General features: G+C 37.3%; 1 protein-coding gene across 1 annotated transcript; it reads right to left on the bottom strand.

Annotated features, from left to right (window-relative positions):
- Positions 1–3,873: 3,873 nt before the first annotated feature.
- On the bottom strand, positions 3,874–25,495 carry LOC104843234. The gene is made up of 7 exons (XM_010586051.1): positions 25,400–25,495; positions 21,808–21,972; positions 19,777–19,899; positions 17,757–17,804; positions 15,281–15,369; positions 13,767–13,859; positions 3,874–6,257 (listed from the first exon to the last, which is right to left on the bottom strand). The coding sequence occupies exons 2-7, from the start codon at positions 21,917–21,919 to the stop codon at positions 6,069–6,071; spliced, it is 654 nt and encodes a 217-aa protein (XP_010584353.1). The 5' UTR covers positions 21,920–21,972; positions 25,400–25,495; the 3' UTR covers positions 3,874–6,068.
- Positions 25,496–27,417: the final 1,922 nt, after the last annotated feature.

Genomic DNA, 27,417 nt, shown 5'->3' with positions numbered 1-27,417 from the left:
ATAGCTATATTTTTTTTTCCCTGCATTTCTTCTCATACAGTAAAAAAAAGTAATCTGATATGCCACTTAGTTAACATGATGTCTAGAGAGGAGCTAAAGCTTCAAACAACAGGCAATAGATTTAATTTCTTTTGTGTAAGAGCACATACCTGTTATCTCACAAACACACCCCAGGGCATCATTTCCATTAGTCTATCTTATTTGCAGCTCCCTGTACAACTGTAGAATAACCTGGGAGCAGAGGTGAGCACAGGGGTAAAAGAATTTGTTTAAACATACCTTTATGACTTCTTTGAACTGTGATTTGCACTCATTTGGGAAATGATCAGTACTATGATAAAAGGACTTTGGGACCGATACAGAGATTTCAAGACATTATCCTCTGCTCAGCTGTGTGAGAACTACAGATTTTTACCTGGGGTTGGTGTAGTTAACTCTTCTATTTGTTAGTTTTCTAGAAGGAAGAAGGAATGCACATAGAATCATGCTATTCTTTCTGTGCTTCATTTCCAAACTTTTTCTTTATACCTCTCTGTTTTATACCTTTTAGCCAACTTTTTTTCTTGTGTATCTTTCTGCTCTCCATACTATGTCTTTCTGTTCTGATCTGTTCTCTTTCTCTACATTTTTCTTTCCAATTTCAATACCTTTTCTAGACTTTGTCACCCCTTTTTTCACGTATTTCTCATATTCAGTCTCTGTAAAACACCATAGAATCCTTTACCAACAAACTGGCAGCAAAGATACATTAAACAACACTTTACCTTTTCTTATCAGTGTCTGCTAATCACTTCAGTTATCTGCGTTGACAACAGTTAGGCTTGAAGCCTGCTACACCAACAACTTGACTAGAATACTGGAAATCTAGTTGCTTTCTCTTTGTAAATATTTTTATGAGAAAGCAGTGCAAATGTCAGTTTTGCTGGTGTAATGCCTAACAGGACAGTCTTAATGTTACAGAAAATATCATGCCTGTCAGCCACAACTCCAATGTCTATGAGAGAAAAATCTATTTATTACAGGAATTAATTATCCTGGTAGTAATTTGCAAAAATTGTGAAATTTAGGTAACACTTGTAGCTAGGTTTATTAGATCTTTTAGTTTTTAACATTATTAGAATACCTAATGTACATTCTGATTTCTTTAATAAAACTGTGGTTTACTCATTACTTTTAATAGCCGGGGGGAGAATCCTTACAGAACTGACTGGACTTCAATACAATGAAATATGCTTACTGTTATTTACTGAGGTCATTCAAATATTGAGAAGACTATTACTGCAAGAAAAACTACACCAGAAACAATCAGGTAAAATGACAGTAGTTTTTAAATTCACCTGATAATCATATTGCAATTACCTTTCATTTTCCAAATGAACCTTGTTCTCCTTATACAGTTTTCTGCTTTGAAATAGCCTATGTATTTCTCTTTGAGTTTTCTGGAGATCAGGAGGGAATCTTTCACTTGTTATGACGTTTTTTCTGACACTGAATATCTTTTCCTCTGGGCTCAAGCCTGCATGTAGTCATGAAAACATTGTGCTTTGAGGTGGAATCAATAGGATTTATTTTGTTTGCTTTTATGTGGTTCTTCTGTTATCTTTGTGTAGGTTGTACTAAATACTTTCGCTCTTTGGAGTAAATATTCTGTAAGTTCTAAGACACTGAAGCTGCCTTTGAATCATAGAATCACAATATAATTTGCATCGTAAGGAACCCCTGGAAGTCATTTTGTCAAACCGCCTGCTCAAAGCAGGCTTACCTTCAGCGTTAAATGGGCTTACACAGGGCCTTGTCCAGTTGAATTTTGAAAAACTCCAAAGGTGGACACTTTATAATCACAAAACCTGTTCCAATTCCTACATATCCTTATCATTTTTATTTTTTTTCTTTACAGGCAGTCAGAATTTCCCTTGCTACAACTTGTGACTACTGCCTATTGTCCTTCTGCTGTGCACCTCTACGGAAATTTTTGTTCTGTCTTCTCTACAATCCCCCTTCAGCTAGGTGAAGAGTCACCCTTCTCACCTGCCAGCCAAACAAACCCTGCTGCCCTAGCTTCTCCTCCTCAAATGCTCCATCCTCCTAACCATCCTCATGCCTCTGTCCAGCCTTGCTCCAGTATGTGCTGGAAAGCCTGAAACTGAACACAGTGCCACAGATACAGCCTTGCAAATGCCAAAGAGAGGGGAAAGCTTTCTTTCCTTGACCTGCTTGGCTGCCCCCTTCAGTCATTCCAGACACAGGAGATCTAGGCCCTGTGATACAGGTTGGAAATAAATATCGGGGTTTGGAAAAAGAAAGAAATTTTTTGTTTTCAGCTGCTGAGAACTTTTTTGTAGCTTGCTGATGTGATAAAATTTGAATACAAGGTTACTACCGTTCACCTGAAGTCCACCAGGCAGTGCTAGAGAAGGACAGCTTCAGTGAACTGTATGTTAACATAGGAGCTGTACATTAACAGCTGCTGTCTTTCATCCTCGGTACTGGTTAGCCCATGCAATTTGCCAGAAGCAATGAAGAGGGAAGCTGGTAGAGAATCTGCTCATCTGCAGCTACTCATATATACAGGGAATATGAGGAGTTGCATTTAAAATACATGAACTTCGGAGGAATTTAGCCTGCCTATGTTTTCTTTGGTTAGACAAATTATGGGCAAATAGAAACAAAACCAAGATGACATTAAACAAATCTCTGTTTATACACACCTTCTACTTCAAAATTCATGCCATGTATATCTAAAAGCAGCAACACTCAAGACAGAATACTCTTCTGTCTAAATCAGTGGGGAACTACAAGATACATCTATATTATTAAGTGTATTGTAAAGGCAACATCATCACATCATTCTATCTAAGAAAAAAAGGCTGTTGACTTCAGACTGTGAATGACTGGAAGAGTGAGAACTTCACACCAGGGAAGAGGCATAAATGAGTATTTGTGTATTGATGTGTTGTGTTACTAAAGATCCATAACAGAAACTGCATGATTTAGATTACTTACAAGTTTTAGTACTGTTGCAATTGCACTAATGCTAGATTGTTGTATTTTATTTAGACTGTAAAAGCATTCATTAGACTAACAGTTTCTAATTCTAACTTCTAGTTCTTTTGGCTACCCATAATGAAGGTGGTATGTAACTCAGTGTATACTAGGCACATATTTCAGGCCTAGCAAGGCTGGCTGCCAGTCTCTTGCGTTAACATATGACAGTTGTTCCTAAACTCACTGTTTAATGCAGTCATTTTTTTACCAGTCTTCAGTGTTTTTTTACTGTAAATGATTTTTTTTCCCACTGTAGATGACCATTCCTTTCTCCATGATTGAAAGAACTCTGGTTTCCTGAAAAGATAGCACATAGATCCTAAGAAGATATGGTCTCCTCTTTTACATACATTACTTAGGTTAGCTTTTGTCAGATTAACTAGCATAAGGATCACATTCTTTATAGTTATGTTCTTCTCACAAGTTTTGTTCTAACAAGTCACAAATATGGTCAAAGTACTAAAAGTTATATATGAAGAACATTTGCATTAAATTGTTCTGCAGCAAACAGAATGTGGTATTTTCTTTAAGGCACAGCTTTTGAGAAGGATAAACACAAGAGCAAAATATTTGTATTACTATTTTAATAATTGTCGCATCTGCTAAGTAAAAGTTAAAAAGTATCAGTACTGTTTTGAAAATAAACTGCAAAATAGTAATTATATTTCATATTCAATTGTTAGATACATTGGATAAATGTTTTCTGTATTGTAAAGGTTAGAGGCTATATTTTTCTAAAAGACTCACTGGCTTTCCTTTTCTGTTTTAAAATAAAATTTCTACATGCCTTCCATCTCACAAAATAAAAACTTGTCTGCCAATTATGAGACACTCAGATTAATGGGAATTTGAAAATGTCAGTTTGAAGAGTTTGTATGAGCAAAACAAGAATCCAGGAAAGATTAAAATCCAGAAATTGTTAACTTGTTTTTCTATGTACATTTATGGTTACAAAGCTGGCTGAATTTACTGTGTTTTCTGAGAAAAACTGTCAAATGACATTACTGACTTATATCTCAAATCTGAAACTTTACAAAATTACCACTGCTGCTTTCCATAAGGGCTTTTGTCCCTTAAATTGTCAAAAAAAATCTTATTTTTACAGTAGATGGTAAAAGTACAACATTCTGCATGTAACCATAATTTAAGTTTTAACTATAAAATAAATTAAAAATTTACTGAGGTCAACATTACTTTTTTTGCTGACATCTGCAATGCTGATTTCATTAGTATGCTTTGTAAGAGCTTTATGATGTAGTTGTCATCATTTCATAAACTTATCATCTAGAAAGCATCTTCTGTAATTTAGTAAGGTGATCACATTACCAATAATAAATGTATGATTATGAAGTGTTAGTGTATCAGCTAATGCAGTCATTGTACCTGATATATAATTGAATTTATTTCTTGTGCAACATAATAGATAGTACGAAAATAATTTCAATCTAGTATAATGTATGCTGAAGTCAATATCTAGAGTTTGGGGTTTTTTTCTTCCCACTGACTTCACTGAACTCTTAACAGATCCAGAAGTTGTAAGTGTTATTTAGGGAATACTCAAAAGCTGTCTTCTGTTCAGTCAGCATTGGAAGCAATGGAATGATTTTCACTATTTGAAGAATACAACAAGCCTACCAGTGAAACTCCACAGTGCTGGAAGCAGGGAGAGAGGAGGAATCTTTTAAGATCTCACAGACCTTTGGAGTTTGGTCTACCACAAATAATTACCTTCTTGTAATGTACATTGGTGTGACTGATGTTAGGCTTCCTATTTCTGGTATGCATTGTTTATTATATTTATACAGAAAAATTCATGCAAGTGTTGTGTGGCCTGTAGGTTTTTCCACTGCAACTAAGCAACAACCTCTTGGCATAGGTGCATGATGTCTATCATTTATATACATACATTCCCAAATGACTTGCATGAAGGAAAATTGCCACTAAATCACAGTGGGACTCCATGCACAGCAGTGGAGAACCAGATCTTTAACACCTCGTGATTCTGTGTAAATTTTTACTTTGTCTCCTCTTGTATTTCAAATGTTTTCTGCCTTGCAGGGTATGATCTATGGACATTTAAGTGTCAGCATCTTCCATTTCACACTGACAGACCCTGTTGCTAAAAGGCAGGTACTCTTACTGCTCCTCCAGTGTATCCCACATAACCACCTAGTGTTTATTTTATTTAGTCATTTTGAACATTTATTTTTCAGGTGTTGTTCTGCACTCCACTTTGCAGCTGAACACATGATGGCATTTCCCTCTGTGATTCACTGATGGAAGCTAATATGTCATAGCAATTTTCTGCCAGTGTTCACAGGCATCTGTTATGCCCCGTCAGTTCAATGTGCCTCCCTCCCTCTGCCTGCACGTTGTGAGTCTGATGCTTTGTGCACATTTTCTTAGAGAGCTGCCATGCTGGATAGATGCTGAAATTGCATAATGGAGTATATGCGCTGACTTGGAGCTACAGGAGCAGAGACTAACCTTCAGCCTCTTCCTTTGTTCTCAGTTAGACCTGAGATACCTTTTCCACTCCTTTCCCAAAGTCAGTCAGTCAGTTAGGACATGCACATATGCATTTAATATCTAAGTATTTTCTTGTCAAGTTCAGGTGAGCTCATAAGAGACATTTTTTAAAAAGTAAAATGTTTACCATGTGGAGAACTAACTGTGCTTTCTATTTCATATCCATGTACACTTCCTTCTTTTTCCCCTGCCTTCAAAATATCCCCTGTGTATTTTTCCCCTTCCAGAAGAACTGAGCTCCTTAAAATCATAATTGTGCAGGTAAGACACAAAGAGACTGATCAGTTAGTATGCTTTTCAAACTTAGCCTTTCTCTTTTCCTGTTGAAAGTACAGAAATAAAGGATGTTACTGATGCAAAATGGTGTCTCAAGAAATTACAAAAAAAGTAAAAATTAAGCAAAAACGGAAATTAGTTTATCTCAACCTTCCTTCTCTTCTGTTAGCTTATTACAGAAGTTGTATGGACACTTAGGCCACTGAAAGGCAGACAAGTTACTTTTCCTGTAAATATGACACCCTGAAGTAAAAATTTTTGTCCTCGTTGGGTTCTTTGTTTTCCGGCTTGCGAATATCAAGTGAGTCGTCATTCACATACAGGTAGTAACTTCTATCTTCATAGCATTGGAACTGCACTGAATCTCCTTGGTAGTGCATGATGAAAAAGTGATTATCTTCACTCAGCTATGAAAACACACAAAGTAAAGAACATATGTTATATTTTTAAAGACTTTCTATAGGGTTTCATGTGACAAAAATTCATGTATGTTGCTGGCTTGTTATATTTTGAATGCTTTTCTCCAGTGCCACCTATCTACCAATTTTTAGGTAGATCTTTGGCAACACCTAATAATTTTGGGACAGATTCTGTGATAACTAGGAATAAAATAATACCTGTCTCCCTCAAAGGACTGAGTATTTCCAGACTCATAGCTGCATTCCTTTGCTTCCCAAAAAGACCAGCAGTTTTTCTCTGCAGTATACCTATTATTCAGATAATTTAGGATTTTCATCTGGTTATTTTCTTACCACAGACCTACACTGTCAACAGCCACTGGGAACAAAACATCAATCCACAGTTTTTCTTGCCTCTTTTGGAGCAAAATTAGAACGTCACAGTACCAATTACTCATAAACACCTGTTCTATTACCTATGATTTTTCTGTACATCTTCAGTTTCCAATGCACTTTTTTAAGATGCATCTCTGGAGGCATGGCTATTGTCAAAACCACCCCTCTGTGTGTGTGGATGTGTTTGCGCTCTCTTGGCACCTCAGGGTGAGGATGGAGAAATAGTTACCAGAAAACACCATGCCAGAGAGAAGAAGAGTATGTGCTGAGAGTTAGCCTCTGAAACCGTAAGCCCTGGAGACTAGCAGCCCTGTTCAATCTGCAAAAACTGATAAACTCAGGGTACCAAGGAGCTGCTTAACATGCCCAAGGCCTCCACCACACACTGGCACCCACGACGGGTCACGTAACTCACTGCATCCCAGAAAGCAGGGGCTGCTATAGGTGGACAAAGACTACAGGGCAGTATGTATAAGCACACCTGCTGAAATGAGGGACCCCATCGGTGACTTTGTGCCTGGAAACCCCCAGAGTGTGGGTACGAGCCCCGGCTCCTGAGTGTGTGCACCAAGGGAGGGAGTAACTGAGAAGACTGTGTGAATAGTTATCTGCTGCTAATAGTAGGAGCTTAATTAATAAAAGGTTGAGATTTGTGTTTCCCCCAACTCAGCCTCTTGTCAGGGAGCAGGGAATTTATAATATCTTTTGGGGAAGACTGAGATGGTAAATGAATACAGCATAATCAAATTATTTCATCTTGCCCTTTCAGTGATCTGTTTGAACACTCTAATCCTACTCACAAGACAGTTCTATAAATGTGACCAGTCTGGTGCATTATCATTGTGCACAATGCTTAAGGGGACCTTTAAAATGAAACTGAATGCTTGGGGAAAAGCTGGAGGATATTAAAGAGCCTCAGCTATGCTGGAAATTACAGCATTGGCAATAACCACCTTTTCATGGAAGCAGGAATGTGTTCTTTCAGTCCACATGACAACAGGGGATGGAAAGAAAATTTCCTGCAGTTATTGCAGAGTGCATGAAAGAAACTTGAGGATACACCTCCCATATTAGCAAAGCTATAATGGGAAGCAGCTAAAACATTCTGTCCTGATCAAGCCAGTGTAACAGCAGAGTAACTGCAGCTTCAATCAAAAACTTCTGTTGTAAAAAATACTATTAGGAAAGTTGAAGGTAATTTGCTTTTAGGAAAGAAATACGTTCTAGGGACTCAAAAAGGTAATAGAGAAATACAGATGGAATAAGAGAATCTGGTGACTTCACAAAAAAAAAAAAGAAGAAGAAAGAAAACCTGCAGAAGCAAGGAGAGGGATTAATGTGTACAATGCAGAAATTCACCCTAGAGCAAGGGAGACTCCAATGGGACCTGGTAAATGTGAAACCAAAATTAAGTGCTTGGAGAAGCAGATCAAGATGTAAAAACTGAAAATACCTGCTGTATCTGCATGAAATGATGGAAAATTAGATGGCAGAGCCATCACAGGAAGATGATTTGGGGAATGATATCATGTGACTGGGAGAAGAAAGAGGAGCTCGGAGTAGAAGCATATCCAAACACTGCTAGGGCTGGGACTTGCAGCAGGTTATTGAAGAACAAGGTGTTTTGCAAGAAATCAGACAGTTTCTATTATGGCCTGTTAAGATGGCTGATGAGAAAACCTGGAGAATATGGTGGACTACTGCCAGATAAGGTTCATCCCAAGGACAGCTCCTATGGCAGCAAGCATGCCTGAGAGATCATTTGCAAGTTCCAGCGAAAAAGAAAACACCCTGGTTTTCAGTTACAGATCTGACTGTTTCTTTGCCATTGCATTAAATGAAGAACCAATTTGCAGGTTAGGTTTCACTTTTAGTGACAAAATAATAAACCTTTACTCATGTCCCACAGGTGATTCACAATGCACTTGCAATAGCATATGTATGCTCATGTTAGAAAAATGCTACAAATGTTGTCTCCACAGGTTAAAGAAAAAAACATTGTCCTGTGGAATAATATGTCAGTGATGGGAGCTACAGAGGAATATGCAAGAGAGTAGTATCCAAGTTTTAAAATAAACAGACTCAAAATGATTTAGTCAGTTTGAACAAAGCACAATGAGCATAACCCCAGGCTAAGTTCAGCTGCTGTGTTCTACACCAGGAAGCAGCAAAAAGATAAAAAGGAATGGATATGAAGGCCAGCTGAAACAGAACAAATCATCTTACATTGTCATGACATGTTACACAAAGGAGTATAGGGCACACTACAATCTACATTTTGCCTCAGATGAAACAAGGAAATGAGCCCATGATCAAAAAATGCATATGTTGTACAATGATGGTAGGCAAACTAGTAAAACTGAGCTGACATCTCAGTTGCATCAAAGAAGCTATGGTGCTTGGAAAGTATTACAAATAAATAATGCAGTGCTTTGGATTTGACTAAAACAGGGTTGGTGACACACCAGTGTTTTGGCTATTGCTGAGCCGTGAGTGCACAGCATCAAGACCTTCTCTTTTCCCCACTCTGCCCCAGTAAGTAGGCCTATGGGGGTGGGCAAGAGACTGGGACATGACATAGCTGGGACAGCTGTCCCAGACTGGCCAAAGGGATACTACATGCCATATAATGTCATGGTCAGCCATAAAGACTGGTGTAGAGGAAGAAGAGGGTGGGGGTTTTTTGCTTCCAAGGTGGCTGTTGCTCAGAGACTGGCTGGGCATTGATTTGCTTATGGGAGGAGTTGAGTAAGTACTTTTGCATCACTTGGTTTTTTTTCTGAACTTCACGTATTATACAGTCTTTATCTTGACTCACAAGTTTTCTCACTTTTGCTCTTGCTACTCTCTCCCCTGTCCCACTGGTGGGGAGTGGGATTAAGTGAGTGGCTGGGGGGGGTGTAGCTGCTGGCAGGGGCCAACACACCTCAGTGCTTTCTTTCTCACAACTGGTCCTGTCCCGACAAATGGTAGGGCTGTGCTTCCACCCCTGGGGCAGTTGGTACCAGATGTATTGAACACCCCTCCACATGAAAGCAAACTATGGCCGGCGCTTTACTACCAAAGGGATCAAGAAAAATGCTTCAGCCATATCAGTTGTAGCATACACTCTGCCACGTTTGACTCCCATTCATATTGAAGCTCTAGGACACCTGATACAGCAGCACTCAGTGGTGGCATGACTTTGTTCAGGCCAGAATAGCCCACTGTTAACTTCCACCCTCCATCAGACTTTCACACCGGCCATATAGGACTACTGAAGGGTGAGTGAACCTTGCTGATCACTCCTTGGGTCTCCAACAGATGAATCAACTTATGGAGACAAAGAAACCCCTGAAGCTGCATGCTGGTTGCCAAAAAGGACTGTGGTGGGTTGACCTTGGCCAGCAGCCAAGTGCAGTAAACATGGCATTGTCATTACCGACTCAAAAGTCTTGAACCAACATAATTCTGTGGACCTCACTTGCCGGATTTTGCCTATTTGGAGCTTCATTTTCTTTATTTTAGCCTGTTTGACTGGAGTAAAGAGTAAGTCCCACAATAAGATCTTTTATGACTGCATAGCTAACCTCTGACTTAATCTGTCTCTGTCTTGTTTCGATTCATCTCACCACCCAGCGAAGTAGAGAGGACCCTAGAATAAAAACTGTCACAGCTCTTAATGAAGCTTTGAGAATTGCAGCCCTTCAGATCTCAATCCACCCAGGGTGGGGAATTCCATCCAGTCAAAGTTTTGGGAAAATGCTGTCTAGTTATAATAACCTAATCACCCTGCATTATCCACCAAGGGACAACAACATGAAGAAGAGCAGCCAGATCTAGTGATAAAATTGCTCACTTCACTAACCTTTTAAGCAAATGTGTTAAGTCACGAAGGAATTGAGGAGGGGTATCAACTGAGAAAGGAAAGATAAAGGAAGGTTTGAAACTGAGGGAAAACTAAGTGTAAGAGCTGAGAGGGTTAAGTATACATATGCAAAGATCGGAGGGTGTTAATATATCATGAATACTAAAATATTGTGGTTGAATCAGAACAGAAATAACACTGAAGGGAGATACTAAAGATATGTACTGAAGGAGATGTGTACTTCTCTGATAACCAATATATAATCACTAAACCTTGCACTTCTGGAAGAGTAAAAAAGAAACAGTAAAAATCTATACATAATTAATGAAAATGGTAAAATGAGAACATTAAAACCTATACATACATGTAACAACACATAATGTGAACAACTCTCCTTGGTAATTCCGCCCTCTATTACTTGTTCCCCCCGTACTCCCTTCTCCTATGATCTGTTTAGCTGCCTGTATCACAAGGATACAGGCCCAGGTCTGATATTACATGGCTGCATAATTTTTGTCCAGACTTCTAAGGAAACTGCTAGAAGATAAGAAGAGCATGAAATAGTAGCAGTCTAGTTGAGAGCTCCAGGTCAAATCAAGCCATTAATGTCAACAGTGAGTGCTAAATAAAACTCATTTCAACATCATAACCATATGCTAGGTTTTTTTCAGAAATGACTGGGATTAACACTTTCCTCTGTGTGGGCTACATCAAGTGACGAAGTTTGTAAATGTAATCGTAGTTGTGCTAAGAGGACTGTATTGGTTAGTGGGAGAATTATCTAGAAGGGGTGGGAAACATCCCATCATTGTCAAAATGTTGTGGGGAGATAGCTGGGAAAACCTTTTCTGTGGTGGAGCTGAAGGGAAATACTGTTCTGTATCTCTTAATTCATCCTGTTGTGTGGTTAACTGCATTTGCTTGTATGAAATTATTAATTATTATAAGCATGCTCTATTATAGGGTTAAAATAATTACAGTTATAAGTAAATGTAAGCCAGCTCCTGAGTGAACCACTGGGGTTGGCCTCTCCACTGCTGCTCCAGCTGGGTGACTGCGAGTGTGTACAATGAGTGAGGCAGTGACTGCATGTACGATGCAAACAGTTTTCCGCTCTTACCAGCATCATGTTGCAATAAATATTGGTTGTGATCTGTGTTACCTTCCTGACTTAATCCCCTATCAGAATAAGATGTTATTATAAGTTATTATTTGCTGTTGGAAGCTGTTATTATTTTATTGTGATAATAACAGCCTAATTAATAAAATGTAATAAATATTGCTTGTGAACTGTGTCTCCATAAGCCTTGGTTACAGAAATGGAAATTTACAACACTATATGCAACTCTTCCTGCTGGTATAACAGCAGGATCCACAGATTCTCATGTTTCTGTAATTCTACTGGTAGTCTTCCAATAAAAAAAGGAAAATGCCTGTCTTTAAGACACCACATAGCTTTGTCATTGACTATGAGAAATATTCCTCCACCTCAGTCAACTCCTCCCACACTTTTTCATCCTAAGGACAGTTGAGGCTTATTTCATCACACCAGAAATTATTTCCTCATCAATGCACTCATTCTAGAAGGTGTATTAAGAATCACATGATTCAGACCTGACCGTGATTTTGCATCTTAGCCTAACTGCCTGTGGTTCAAGTGCAGGCTGCTGAGTTCTCCTCACACAAATGAGTAACATTTTTTTCTTCTACTTGAAGGAATCAGCAAGAAACCATGATGAGCAGAACACTGTCTGTCTTGTTAGGTAATGCATGGGTTCTCAGAATTAATTTTTCATTTTAATTATCTGTTTAGAAACATGGAGTGATGAATAGGTCTCTACAGGCAACAGTTACAGCTCTTCTTTCCAGCCGTCCCCCAAGACTTGCAGCCATCAAGACACTAATCCTTTCCCTATGAACAGCTCCACAGGAAAAGGCATATCTTTTTCTATAAAAAAGCGTATAAAATACATTTTAGAAAAATGCAATATGACTGTGATGGTTTACATCATACAAGGAGGGGACTAGAAGTTGCCTTACAAGTTTCCTAAGCTTCGTTGCTTTCTCCTTCTATGTAGAGCCAAGGAATATTTGTGGCAAGTAAGTACCTCAGCAGGAGCTTAAACTGAAGGACCCCAGGCCCAGTATGCAGGAGATTTGTTCATTAATTATTAAATAAAAATTAGTAGTACTGTAGCTCATACCTTTGAAAGACCATTTCAGAATGACTTCAAATAAGAAACTTCTTATCATTTCAAATTACCAGAATTCTTTTCTGATTTAGGAGAAATGTTAGCAATGTTAGAAATATTAGGCTGGAAATTTTAGGTTTTCAGCGTTTCTTACTCACTGTTATGAAGTTCTGAAAGCTATCTGATCTCAGATAGCTTCATTTTGCTCATTGAAATTTGAAAGATTGTCTTTCCAATCCCTCTGAACAGAAAAACCACTGGACTACAACCCTAACAAAAATTATTATTAGCTATAATTCCTTAGTTTTTCAATTCCTGTGGGTTAGAACTTCTGTCTAAGATACCTTATAGAACAACTAAAGTAGTTTCTTTCCTGTGTTCACAATGTTTTATTATTTCTATTTAGAGAAGAGCCAACAAAATCAAGCTTTGCTCTCAAAAATGTGTTAAGAAACCACCTGACTACCTGTATTTCTATACACAGTGCATTACTTCCAATCTATAATCATCTGCTGATAAAGAATTCAGTCTGAAAGTACTTCAGAGACTGCTTACTTTTATTTCTTATTTATATTAAATTATATATATATACATATATCTCTCTCTATATATCTTTTATGGGTTTATTACTTCCCGGAAGTTTTTGGCTGATAGATTCACTATTTCTTAAACACCTCATTACTCTTATAATCTGACCCTTCTAGATCTGCTAATACACTCATCCAGATTTTCTAGATCTTGTCTAAGGATTTGCATCAGGTGAAAACTATTTTCTCTCTCCCTGCATTTTATATGACCATAATAATATGGGAAACATCTCCATCTTTCATGTTTTAATTGAAAGTCAGATACTTTGCCTGTAGATTGAAGGATGTACTCATAAATAACAAGTCAAGTCAAAAGTATGGAAAAGTTCTTATTTTCCTTTTTCTGAGGAAAATACTAAAAATCCACTGAAGTAGGAAAGTAAACAATTATTCACTTAATGAGTAACAGCAGGATGCATTTAGCTGCACTTTTTTTACACCTATGTTTGCTTACACACTGTCTTACACAAATACATTTATGATTATGATTATATACCTGTTTGAAGTCAGGATTTTCATGGTTGCATGTTTTCATGTTGCATCTTTCCACTGAAGGATAATCCCGCCCCGAACAGGATGCTTTTAAGACCTGTGTTTACAACCACACAGATTGGTAATTTTGTCTTCATGTTTTGCTCTTGTAATACAGCAAATGTAGTATTAATTCTAAAGAAAACTCTCTTTTTTAATAAAGTCCATTAATATTTACATTCAAATTATCCAAGATGAATAAGTTGGTAAGTTTTTGAAACACTTCCATGAATATATTCCTCTTTTACCATTTGCAATGCAAAATGAATTTTGGTTGACCAAAGACAGTCCTTCAAAGTGTTTAATGCTCAGATTCTATTTTGCAATGCAGCCAAGACTGAACCACATTGTAACAGAATACCAAAACTTTATCATAGATAAGGAGCCTTGTCATCTTCCATACCAAAATTCCTGTTGAGATTAAGAAAATTATTTGTATTCTGCTGGAAAAAGAAAGGTCCATGATCCTTCCAAGGATTTTACATATTTGGGAGACACTAACTATGTCTTACCTCATTTTCAGATAATAAATTCTTTTAATCATGTCAAGAAACACAGTCTGGTACAACCATGAAAAGGTAATCTCTGAACCAGAAAAATCCTTTTAAAATAGTTGCTCTTTCAAAGATAGAAAGGAAAATCCCAGTGGGATAACAAGCTATAAACATAATTAATGTCTCTTGCAAAATACATTTCCCCAGATAATTTCAGGAAGTAGATTTTATGGAAAGTCATCTGTGAATTAAAAACAAATTAAAAACATCAGAGACTTAATCTGAGTAAGCATTTGGCAATTTACACCATCATGCATGGCCAGTGTTAGATGAAGGGTCATTCTTTATCTCAACATAATCTGTGTAAACAGAGCTTATTAAACCTTTGCCCTGTTTTAGAGGGTAAATTCCAACATAACATTCTTCCTCAGACAGATTTTAGTAAATGTTATAAAACTCCAACAGGGTAAACTATCCTTGCCAGCTCTTCCTACCATAAACAAACTTTTACAAGACTGAAGAAAATGGGAATGCTCTGACAACCGATGGTAAATATTTAAAACAGGCTACTACATCCAGCTGTAGTATCTTTTCATCACATGCCTTATCCTGTAATTCAGGTCAATCAGGAGAAAATAATTCCTCTCTTAAACTCATCTCTTTCCAAGGCAGCATTCCTTCTTCTTCCTCCTCTTTTATTTCTTGCATGTTTTCTGGTTAAGAAGCCCCCTCTCCCTCCACAGAGACTGGAACCCAACATCCCCAACTGCCTTCTAGTGACAGTAGTCAACTACCTAACTGAATGATTTTTGCAATAACCTACTTTAAATATTTCCCCAGACAGAATAGAGGAAGGTAGTCAGAAGTTGTGAAATGTGGAAGGTGGTAAGTAAAGGAAAATGAATTTGAAAAGTTCTGTGGGGGAAATTGTTGTATAGTAAGAAAGAGCACCCACAAGTTACAAAGGAGATAAACAACTTCTTACCTTCAGAGAGAGCTGCTTCTTACCCTTGCACAATAGGACAAATTCATTAAACTTTGATCTCTGCGTGAGGATCACGAAATTTTTAGAATCTGTTTTACATAAGGAAGAATATTGTAATAAAATGTGTATCACTTCGTATAATGAAGCATAGCTGAAAATATTTTGTGAAGAGACAACTTTCAGGTTCACTTTACATCGATAAGCATAGGAATAGAAACAAATATAATCACTCTTGATACTGTTCTCTTCTGTAAAGTATTTAAAGTCTATGGCTTTATGATGCTTTAAATTTGCCATATATATACTTTATTTCTCTGTATTTAAAGTTAATGTCTGGAATACCAGTTATACATTAATATATATAATACGAACTACAAAGGCATATATATTAGTACTTAAAGCATACATGTCATATATGTGTTTATGTAATATACCTGACTATGTATATACATCACTATGGAAAATGTAGGATTTTTTCCCTTTTATATTCTGTATGCTTTCTAAGTCAAAATCTTTCAAATATCGTAATTGTGGGTGCATTGGATTTACTTCTTTTTGAGATGATACTGTTTTTTTCAGCTGCAGGAAATAACAGTATATCAATAAAGGGTACTCCTCAGCCTGATAAATTGACAGTATTCATTACCTTTTAGTACTTCAAGGCCTCAGCAAAAAAGTAAATAAATCAAGGTACCATTTGTCAACTGATACGGCATACAAAAGCATTACCTAGCAAAGCCTGTGACATTAATAACTATCCAGTGATGCTATAACTCTCTGACTGTCTTGCAGATTTACTTCAAATAATACTGCTTGTGCCTTTAAAAGTATCTCAAGTGTACTGTTTTAGAAAAAAAATATAACAAAGTAGCAGTCGATCTGCATGTCCATCACTGCAGCAACTAAATACAAATTTTCCAGAGGTTAAGTTATTATGCATTAACAGTTGCAGTTAAGGAGATTTTTTTTTCATATTGCCAAAGGTATTTTTCAGACTTTGAAGGCAGAACATATTCATCCCACCTGACCGATTTTAGCTGCTCTAATCCTGGTCCTGATTTTAGTTGTCCTAACATACCCTAACTGTAATGATTTTGTGGAAGTCTGAAGGAATTTTGTCTGAGCCAGCTACAGCATGAAAATAGCATAGAAATCCTTGTTAAAAATTGAGACACACTCCAGGCTAGTGTATTTTACTCAGTTTACATGTGTATTCAGATACATGTGGTAGACTGTAGAAGGTCTAAAATTCTGCCATTTTTATTACTTTTTTTGGCATCGGTTTAAATTGCCTCAGTTGCAATTGTCCAAGTTCAGCTGCAGCATGTAAGAGGCACATCAGCAGGCAAGAGAGATTTCATATCCAAGCCAAGAATGTTCTAGCTTAGAAGTAAGAGTGGAAACAAAAGAGGGATGCAGGAGTCCAGCCAGTTGATTGGGGACGTATGTCAATATGAGTTACATCCTAACTATCCTTGGCTTTCTCCATCTATAGAGTTTATTGAGGCTTGTTTATACATTGTTTAGTCTGTGTAAATCCAAAGCAGACTACCTTTCTTCATCACCTCTGAAAAATGTGACAAGTGGTCTGTCAGGCAGACAGTGAATGGCAAGGAAAGTAAGGAACCTTTCCGTGATTTCATATGTGATACTTACACTCTCTGATGGCCTTTGGATGAATTACCTAACTTCTCTCATTACTAAAACCGTACCAGAGTCTAAGGGGCAATTTTACAAATTCATGCAAAGGAAAGGCTTTGAAATTGACTAAATAAAAGAAACCACTTCTTGCTTGGGGTGTGCCTGAAATTCAAAGCATTGGGATTTGGGAGGGTATCAATATTTTATACTGTTACCTAGAAATCCTCATGTGGCCATTGTTCAAGGAGCAGTCCTGGACCAGATGGTATTTGCTCTCCTCTATTACAGCAGCCCTTTATGGTTGAAATTAGAATACATTTCTCTTCTACTGGAATACCTGGAACTAATATATCTTTGATTTTGGCAATCATTTCTTATGCTTACAATATGAAAGTTCAAAAAATGTATCTCTTCTTTCTTAATATTAATTTCTTTTTTTTTCCTCTCCTGTTACAATAGGGCTTTGCTAGCTAAGACCCATAAGCCAGCAACAGAGCACACACACTTTTCATTAAAAGAATTTGGATTTTCTAGCATGTGTACATTCTATTTCCTCATATACATTTGCCTTCAGTCCAAGCCATTACTCATAACTTGCTACGGCAAATTTTTTGACTGTAAAGATTTCTTCTTATGGAACACAGAAAGGCTCTTTCTTTTTTAGAGTTGTCCAGCAACCTGACCTAAATGAAAATCTGGTAAAATATGTTACTTCTAATGTCAAGTCTATGTATAAAACATTACTAACTTCTTTTCCTACTCTCAAACACCTCTTCAAAATCTATTCAGACCTTAACAAAGGGAATGATACCTTTTATTCCCACAAGAATCTTACCAGTTACTGCTGGTTCATTCCTTGTGAACATGCTTAACCATGCAATATCTAAAATAGAAGATATTTAAGAAATATGTGGAATTAGATCATTACATACTTCAAATTTAAAAACATCACAAACAATTTACAGAATTGTTTTAAAACATAATCTGAGAAAGAGTATGTAATAACAACAGGCATCAGACTTCATTTCCTGCAGGTCTCTGAATTCATATAACCTTGGAAGACTGCACAGTTAGACTTGTGAACAGGTACCCTGATGACTGAAATCTAATAAATGTATTAATTGATTAATTATCTTTGCAAAAGAGAAGGCACCTGAAAAAACAGAGGTCACTAATAAGATGTAAGGCCTAAAATGCTCTCAAAGAGAAGCCTGAAAGTCTTTGGCAGCAGATGTGAGGACCTTAATACGAAATGTACAAGACTGGAAAGTAACAGGTAGTGAGAGCAGGGGGTTTTGGCTTTTCTAACATTAGCCTGAATCACCTAGCCAGCTATCTGGGGAAGGCATCATCTACTTCAGGCCAAAGTCACAAACACGCAGGTTACAGGTGGTTCCTAATATGATGTTGTCTTAACTGTACCATCATGAATATACATTTGTGGTGCTTGCATTTACATATATAACAATATCACATAGCATTTCCTTTTTTTTCGTTTTCTTCTAGGAACACCAGTATCTTCTACATCAGGATTGTCATACCACAAATCTATTCAGAAACTGCTTCTGTTGTATGCCAATACAGGTTTTGGTTCTGTTCATAAATTAGCAATACTAATTGTATGAGTTACTTCAAATTTGGATGAAGTTATCAAGTAAAAGATACTTCAAAAGATATAAAGCACATTTAAATACCTTACGAGTGCAGCTATCATTATTCACAATTTAATAGAATAAAAGTAACATTAATTTAGTTTATAAATGTAGCAAACAAGCCTTTCTATGTCTTTATCTGAAGCATATATAATGGACTTCTTATTCCTGTAAAAGCTGGGGTTTTGTAAGAAATAAAGTTTCAGTAAGTTGATAGCTATTTTACAGATTTCAAGTTTTTCCTGTGTTTCAGTTAGAAATATGGTTTATTGTTTTTCCTCCCTACTTTCATATCTCTGGAAAAAGTACAATTCTAGAATAATTGCATTTGTTGTTATTTGCCTCTTCTCTACCAAAAGAATACCCTCTAACAACTACTTCTGTGATGTTAGTTGTGGTACCATTTTTGGTGTCAATTAGAGAAGCCGCATTTGAGATAAAACAATAGTTCCATGAAAAATGAAATAATCCCACAAATTGCAAAATCTTCTCTATTTTCCTCCATTTTGCCCTTGTCTCCGAGGATTATCTTTGCTTTCATTCTCTTGGAATGAAAGTTTTCTTACATCACTATCGATATTCATAAAGATACAATATAATGTTGTCTACAGAAAACATAGAATCATAGAATCATTTAGGTTGGAAAAGACCCTTAAGATCATCAGGTCCAACCATTAACCTAACACTGCCAAGTCCACCACTAAACCATGTCCCTAAGCATCATGTCTACATGTCTTTTAAGTACCTCCAGGGATGGTGATTCAACCACTTCCCTGGCCAGCCTGTTCCAATGGTTGATAACCCTTTTGGTGAAGAAATTTTTTGTATTACGCAATCTAAACGTCCCCTGGTGCAACTTGAGGCCATGTCCTCTTGTCCTCTCGCTTGTTACTTGGGAGAAGAGACCAACACCCACCTCACTACAACCTCCTGTCAGGTAGTTGTAGAGAGTGATAAGGTCTCCCCTGAGTCTCCTTTTCTCCAGGCTAAACAACCCCAATTCCCTCAGCCACTCCCCATAAGACTTGTGCTCCAGGCCCCTCACCAACTTGGTTGCCCTTCTCTGGACACGCTCCAGCACCTCAATGTCTTTCTTGTAGTGAGGGGCCCAAAACTGAACACAGTACACATAATAGTAGATTATAAAGTATCCAGTAGTAGTACACATATGGTTGGTGAATTTTGGTATAAAAAGCACACTACCTTCATGGGACTGTGAATCCTTGGTTGAAATTTCATGGTGACCATCTTCATCTATGTCAAAATGCACTGTTTTTGAATCTTCAGTCAGTATATAGCATTTCAGTGTTTCTCGCAGACTAAACACTAACGAAAAATGAGTTGTAATTAATTTTACTAGCAACAGAAAAATGGTAAAATTCTGTAATAAAAAGATCGAGTGTATTTTTATAGCAAACTTTGATTAATAATCTATGTATATCTGAACTATGAACAGTATAGCTGACATATAATAGAAATTGTACATTGGGCTTAAGCACCTGTTTTGGGGTCTTGATGGTAGTGTGAAGAAGGAAAGGAAAGATTTCTTTCCTTGGAAGCTTATCTCAGTGAGAAGAAGAGATATATGCTGGACCTTTTGGAGAGTTAACATATGCAAAAACTTGAGCTTGAAAAATTGGCTTCCAACCCAAGAGCCTGAGGGATAGTGTAAGAAGGGGGATTGTGGACAACCTGCAGATAGCTGTGTTGGAAGAGACTAATGGGGACAGGAGAAATTTGAACACAAGAGAGGGGGCCTAAATTAGCAGTTGGTTGATGAATGACTAGTCTTACAGTGGGGGAGAGAGCCCTGTGGAGAGCCAGAGCCAGAGCAAAGTTGTGCACGGGAGCCTGCACACAGAGACAGATGTGAAAAACACAGAGTTAAGTTATAAGTTTTCATTCTGAAGAAGAGAAGAGGTGAAGTAGGGAAAGTATCTCTGCCGCAAACTGTTTCTAGACTAGTTTCCTTTATTTCATAGATAAGTACTTGCCTGGTTCCCAATTTTGCACTTTGAAAATTGGATCTGTGTACAGACAAGAGTTTTAGGTTAGAGTGCACATGGCTACCTAAAATAGGAGCATTTATTTTGGGCACCTGACATCTCTCACTGAAAAAAACCCAGGTCTTCACAGCTAAAAGCTGTCAGGAGGGAAATTGTTCCCTATCACTACTGAACACAACTGTGCTGTTCTGGACATCAAAAGGATGTTGGTCCAGTCACTTGGGTGTCAGACACCTACAGAATAATACTATAAGGCACAATTCTAATTATGTTAGGCTGAATATTGTTTTACTGAAATAGGTTTGCTGCTTTCAAATTCAGTTAAGACATTTCTGAGACCACACAGACCTTCAGGGTATGCTGTAAGATAAACAGTCCTTTCTTCACCAGAACAAGTAGGCAAGTAAAACAACAGGATACTCAAAATGCACCAGCAGTGACATAATGTTCTGGGAATGCTTGACTTCGCCCAAAACTTTTCTACTCATTTTATATTGTTGTACCTCCTCTGAAACATCTGTATCTAAGCAGACATTTTGAAAAAAATAGAGTTGTTTCCGAGAAGCTTTCTTTCCACCCTGTTTAGGCTGAGCAGAAACTCTGCATGTGCAGTCAACAAAAGAGATGAGCGATGCACACCCTGACAGATCAAGTCACACCCTCCAGAAGTGGCAGGTCTGACACATCCTGTGTCGGACCTTCAGCACATGCATAGCTGATCTATGCGTGGACAAAGGCCTTCTCTTCAAAGGCCTGGCAACTAAGGCTATCAGGCTTCCAGTAAAAAGATGGGTTGTTCTAAAAAGCAACAGGACAACAGCTACAATAATTAATACAGCAAGCCTTTTAAAAATTGTTATATTACAACAGTTATAGTGTAAGAATTCTACTTTTAACTAGAATTAGAAGAACTAGTACAGTGCCCAAAATAAAACAATTGGCAGGACTGCTATGTCATTCATTATTTCCAGGGGGGTATAGAAGTACTTTAGGAATTACTGGTCTGAATTTGGTGGTGTGAAAAATCTAATGTCACTGTTTTGAGGAGTATTTCTGTACTGGTTGTTTTAAAGGCAGCTTTCTTTTTTTTTTTGTTCCTCCAGGTATTTTTGTTTTTGACTTTATTATAGATAAGGTGTTCCACATACTCAATTTGGTTGGATTCTCCCTTGGACTAGAATCATCTTTCCAAGATTACAAACACACCTGTCACTCAGGAAAGAGTTACCTGACTTTCCAGAAGCTGTTTTTACAGTTCTTGGCAGAGATTGCTTCTTAACAGGCTGCCTTCTATGGGGAGACTCTTCATACGGCTTTTCACGGCCTGAGCGGAGCAGCATTGCGGACACACTCGAGAAATCCTGACAAGCTGAGTTGCTTCTCTTTTCCAGTTCTAAAGTAGGAGTTAGAATCTGTCACAATACTTCATGTTTCAGTTGAGAAACGAGTTTGCAAAGAGTATAATTTTGATAAAAGACAGTTAAAGGAAGCAGGATAAAATCAATAAATGTTTCACTGCATGCATGACCCAAGCCTGTGTCTTGCAAGGCAAAAATGGTGTGTTTCCAGAGACGGTAAATCAGTTACCTACCTACACTTCCACTAAGATGCAGGTTATCATGGATACAGTTGTGTTGAAGGATTATATTTTAAAAGATTTGCCCTTAGATAAAATATAAGCAGTTTATGTGACTTCAATTTAATTTATTTATGCTTCTCAGTCCTAGCAACCTGCCTACACCTTGCTAGCTGGATTGAAAAATCATATTCTTTTTGTCCTTCAGAATACAGTCTAAGATAATTTTCCAAGTATTCATAAGTGATTGAAAATTATGCTAAATTCAACACAGCATAATCTGAGTTCCAGCAAAGACATGCAGCCATATTGCAATCTTAAACCAAAGTTCAGGAAACGTTACCTCAGGAATGAGGACTGGAGTTTGGAAATTTGAGGAGTATATTACAATTATTGACTATCACAAGTGACCAGAAAAAAAATCCATGTCCTACCATTAGCAACCATTCATATTTTCAAATTATTAATGTTTCCTTTACAATTCAATAATTTCACTTCAATGTGCTCTGCATTTTTCAAATTATGTTTGATTTGTGACTATATTTACAAGAAATAATGCTCTTCAGTTTTTGAAGGCTAGATGAATAAAAGGATTTAAGCATTACCTAGGCTCGATACACTAAGGAGAGGCTGGTATCTAAGAATGGGAATCACACTGACTGAGGAACCACCCAGGAAGCTAATAAGATATCCTGAGGATGCAGCTTAAATCACTGCATTTCAGAAAAGCTAAGGACCTTTGGTTTGGAGAAAGGGAAACTGGAATTCTCAAGTCTACACACTCTTCTGAAGTCAACTGTTTATGACAATTGTTTATGGCAAGTGCAGACCAAAGAAAATTATGAGCTTCAATTTTGTCTGGTAGACTGGTGAATGAACCAAGGAAAGATGGGTATAATTTTAGCCCCATGCAGCTTTGCACAGAATAACTAAATATCAGTTAGGCCAGAGAGATCATGGCTCTGACACTAGTGTAATGATTTGTGAACTCAGACAGGGCAGGGGAGTTCCATCTTCTGGTTTGGCTCAGTTCACTGATGCAGGACTTCACATTAGATATTTATGTGAAATGGTAGAAATGAAATACTTCTGTCCCTGGCAATTCTCTTGTTACTAGACTACGAAGGCTAACTAAGGCTCTTTTTTCGCTCTCTTTGGCTCTTCAGTTGTATCTAAACATTCAGTTAGGCCACTGAAAAGTGAAACATTTATTAGAAAGAATTAACTTATTCTTCCTAGTAAAGATATCTCATTTTTCAAATGTCTGATAACTTGTAGTCAGAGGTAGAAAGTAAAGGCTGGATCTTCCTCTTGCTGAAATTGCTTTATCCCTGAGCAAGCTGAATAAAAAAGAAGACTCTCTGTGATTTTCCACTAAGTCCTGACTGGGACCTGCACTCTGCAAACATCTAACTGAATCAGGCTCTGCAGAGTATGTGGGCAGTAACACCAGCTTGTGGATCTTGAGACATGATAGGGTGCTAGGCATTCAGCATTAACAAAGCATCAAGACATCGTTAGATCTAGGATACTCAAAACCAGACATTTAATCCCTTACAGAACATTCCTACTGAAAACATTAAGTGCAATTCTAGTTTGGCTGCACTTGATCAGAAGTTCTGAAGATCCCAATTCCTGATTTTTATACCCAGTGAAGCAGTCAGGGAATTGTCTTCTGCTGGGCTTGCCCTTTGTATACTGCAGTTACTAATGCCAATTTATGTTGAGTTAGTCCTAAACGCTTAATGAAATTATTTTCTTTTTTCTTTTGGGAACCAGTGTGATACCATGCAAACCATCTAGATTCAGAGTCTTGCATTTGCATTATTTACACCCACCACTGTAAGAAAAGGAGGATGATTACAAGCCAAGACCCTGAAGAATTCCTGAAGAGAGCAGGCCAGTTTAAAGAAAATTTCAGAAGCATATTTAGGAAGTGGATAAATCTTAGGAGACTTTCTATGGAGAAAGATAGATGGGTAATCTTTGAAGTTCTCAAGGACTGTACTTAAGTTTAATCATTTTAGCTTGTTTGAACGAGCAGAAAATGGAAAATTCTGTGGTAGAACTTCACCTTTGTTAGCTCTCCAGAACAAATAAAGTGCTCTACAATATATAACAAAATCTTCCATAGCTTGAATTTCCTCACATGTCCCTTAAGACTGAGTGACATATAAATACTCCCATTTCAATAAGCCTTTCCTCTCATTCCGTGTTCTTATGTAGATGTCACCTACTCCCACTTTTTTCATACTCATTCATTGTTTTTTAATATTGTATGTCTCCTCCTATGTCTATTTCTTTGTTTTAATGTCTTTCATGCCCATTTCTTCTGTTCTTTTCTCTCTTCTGTAAGGTATGTGCTGCCTGAAGAGGGCTAGGAAGAGCTGGATACTCTTCCTGGCTGCAGACCCAATCAACCACTCTTTGTTTTGGAAACTTGGGTCTGTTTTATTTTGTTTTGCATCTAAGCTAAGTACAAGTGAAGCAGAAACTAGAGATATAGCTCTTTAAACTGCTGAAATCAGATATACTTGAGCATGTTTGTGGCCAGTGGCAACAAGATCACCCTAAAAGCACAGGGAGTTTAAAAATTTTTCCTGCTACATAGACCATATCAATTCATTTATACAAAGGCAGCAAAGAAAATCTGTTATCTAGCTTCTCTTGCACCCTTAGTGATCTTGTTTGTTCTTAGCCATTATTCTCTCTCTTCCACTTAACACCCAGACACATATGATCATAAAATTAAACTAAATTCAGTACATGAAAACAGAATTTAAAATTTTGGAGTTCATTCACACAGTGGTACAGCCCAAATATTATATCATACTATATTGGTACATTCATTACAAGGTATGTCTAAGACCATTAAAGGATCAGAACTGTATTTGTCTAGTGTATTGGTTTGCAGCTGACAGTTCTGCTTCTGAAGAACCTAAGTAACTCCTCCAAGTTTGTTACAATTTAACAATGGATTAAAAAGAACTTTTGGCATCCTACAGCTAATAAATAATGAGGTTATCATCTATTTCAAATCAGACAGACTTTACAAAATCTATAAACTAGATATAGAAACATAGAAAAATAGACATAAACTAGACTAAGGAAGAGATTTCAGAAGAAAACTTTAAAGTCAACTGAAAGTATCACTATTTGTTAGAATCTAAACAAGCAGTCTGATAAAATAACCTTAAATCGAAGTCTATTTAAAACCCTGCTGTAATCTTCCACTCTTGCTTACCTTATTTTGCCTGCTATTGTCTTTGCCGGGATACTTCTACTCAGGGGAATGCTAGAAGCACCTCTCTTTCAGCCAATTTATTGCCCGAACACATGGCAGGAAGCCAAACCTCCAAATAAAATAAAAGTCTGACGTGGACCTAATCTTTCAGATCTCTGCCTTCACTCATTTACATCAATATTCTCACGGCTCTAGCTGCTGCTGGAATCCCAAGAATGTTGGAAACAGTAAGAATAAACTTTTAAACATCTCTTTCTCTGAGACACCAGAGAAGACGTATTCTCTGGAACTGCATGCGAATTTTTAGCCAGTAGTTCTGTTTAATGCCTGAATATACTCATAAATACTAGTCTGATGTTTTACGTCACTTATATTATTCTTGCTATCTGTCATTCCTTCCAAGGATGATTCAAGGGCAGATGCTGGGTTTATGGTAATATAGACATATTAAAAGTAGGAGTGTAGCCTCAGTTGCAGGGAGCTTGAAACAAGTTAACTGCTTAAACATTTACCCAGCTATTAAATGGACTCTGCAGGTATTGCACCAATGGCAATAGTTAGGCTGCTTGTGACATGAGTGAACTTGTTTAAAGCGGATGTACTATATTTCTTTGCCCATAAAGCTTAGATAATGGTTTTTATCATACAAGAACTAGCTCTTTCATTATCACATTTGGCATGTTCAGTTGGCTTTATCTACCCACCTACCTACATTCCTAACCCTTCACTCACCTATCGGACCTCTCTATTCATACACACTAAATTTGTTTTAATAAGTGAGCCTTGCATTTTCAAAGGAGTGAATCACACTTTTATATACCTCACTGAAATAATGAAACTCCTCTAAAACCAATGTCAACTTCTTTTTTTGGCCAGAGTTTTCTTAAAATCAAGGAGCTACTGCTTTTATCTAGAATTTGTATACTATGTCAAGAAAGTTCTGTATTTTACCTGTGTTTGGTTTAGGAAAAGTCTTTTTTAGTTAAGCCTAAAATTAAGCCTTCAATGGACACTGGTGGTGTATCAGGTCAGTAGAAAGATTTCATTAAAAGATTTCATTTGTTATTTAATAACAAAGCAATGTGAAACTTTGAAATCTCAAGTCTTTGGCTATTACTCAAGCAGACTGAAAAATGTGGGAAGGTTTCTAAATGTCATGATGTAAGACTGTCATCTCAGTACAGGACAAATGCAATGAAAAATCTATGATGTGGCAAAAACTTTTTTTTTTTTTAATACAGTTGTTCAGAGGGTACACTGGGTCAAGATCTGATAATGCTGCAGCAGCTACATGTTTTTTGGTAAGAAGCAGATGGATCCAGGTTGCAAGGTGTAGACTGCATGTCATATGAACCATCCTTACAGGCTGTATCTGTTCCTGGGCCATGAGGTAACATTCCAGGTTTAAGTGAAGTGTTTGTGGTCCCCACTGCCACAGCACAGAACATTTTTTTATTTTAAATGACTAACTATATGAACATTATAACACACTACACCAACACTACTGTAGAATAGCTAAATAATAACACATATCATCAGCAGCCACAAGAAGAATCAACCTTAAACTTATTATAATTGATACAGTCAGGGTAGATTAAGCCATGTAAATACTGCGGATGCATCCACATTGCAGCCAACCTTCCATCTTAGCCTTTACAGTTCATTTTAAACTTTATTGTTGTTTACACTGTAATTGACTAAGTCATTGAGCATTTCTGGATCTAAAGAGTCTTTCTAAACCCAGATCAGTAGTGGTCTTCAGCAAGAAATAGAGGTTTTAGTTTATTGTATCCCAAAGTTTAGTGTTGGCAGAAAGCTCAGCAATGAACCAGCTGTGCAGCACCTTCTCTGACCAGTGCATGATTCAATCAGCAATAACAGCATCAAAAGGACAACAATCAATAGTGAATTTGTGCAGGTCCTGATGAAAAATATCAAGTTATTGTGGTAAAAGTACTCTTAGGGGAGAACACTGCTTCACTGAAGAGGGAACTGGGGGAGGACACTCACCCAGGGAG

Source organism: Haliaeetus leucocephalus, unplaced genomic scaffold (genome assembly GCF_000737465.1).
Source record: "Haliaeetus leucocephalus isolate CR32 unplaced genomic scaffold, Haliaeetus_leucocephalus-4.0 Scaffold139, whole genome shotgun sequence".
In the NCBI taxonomy this organism is placed as follows: Eukaryota; Metazoa; Chordata; class Aves; order Accipitriformes; family Accipitridae; genus Haliaeetus; species Haliaeetus leucocephalus.
The sequence above is the reverse complement of the archived record's forward strand: the minus strand, read 5'-3'. Positions and strand labels throughout refer to the sequence as shown.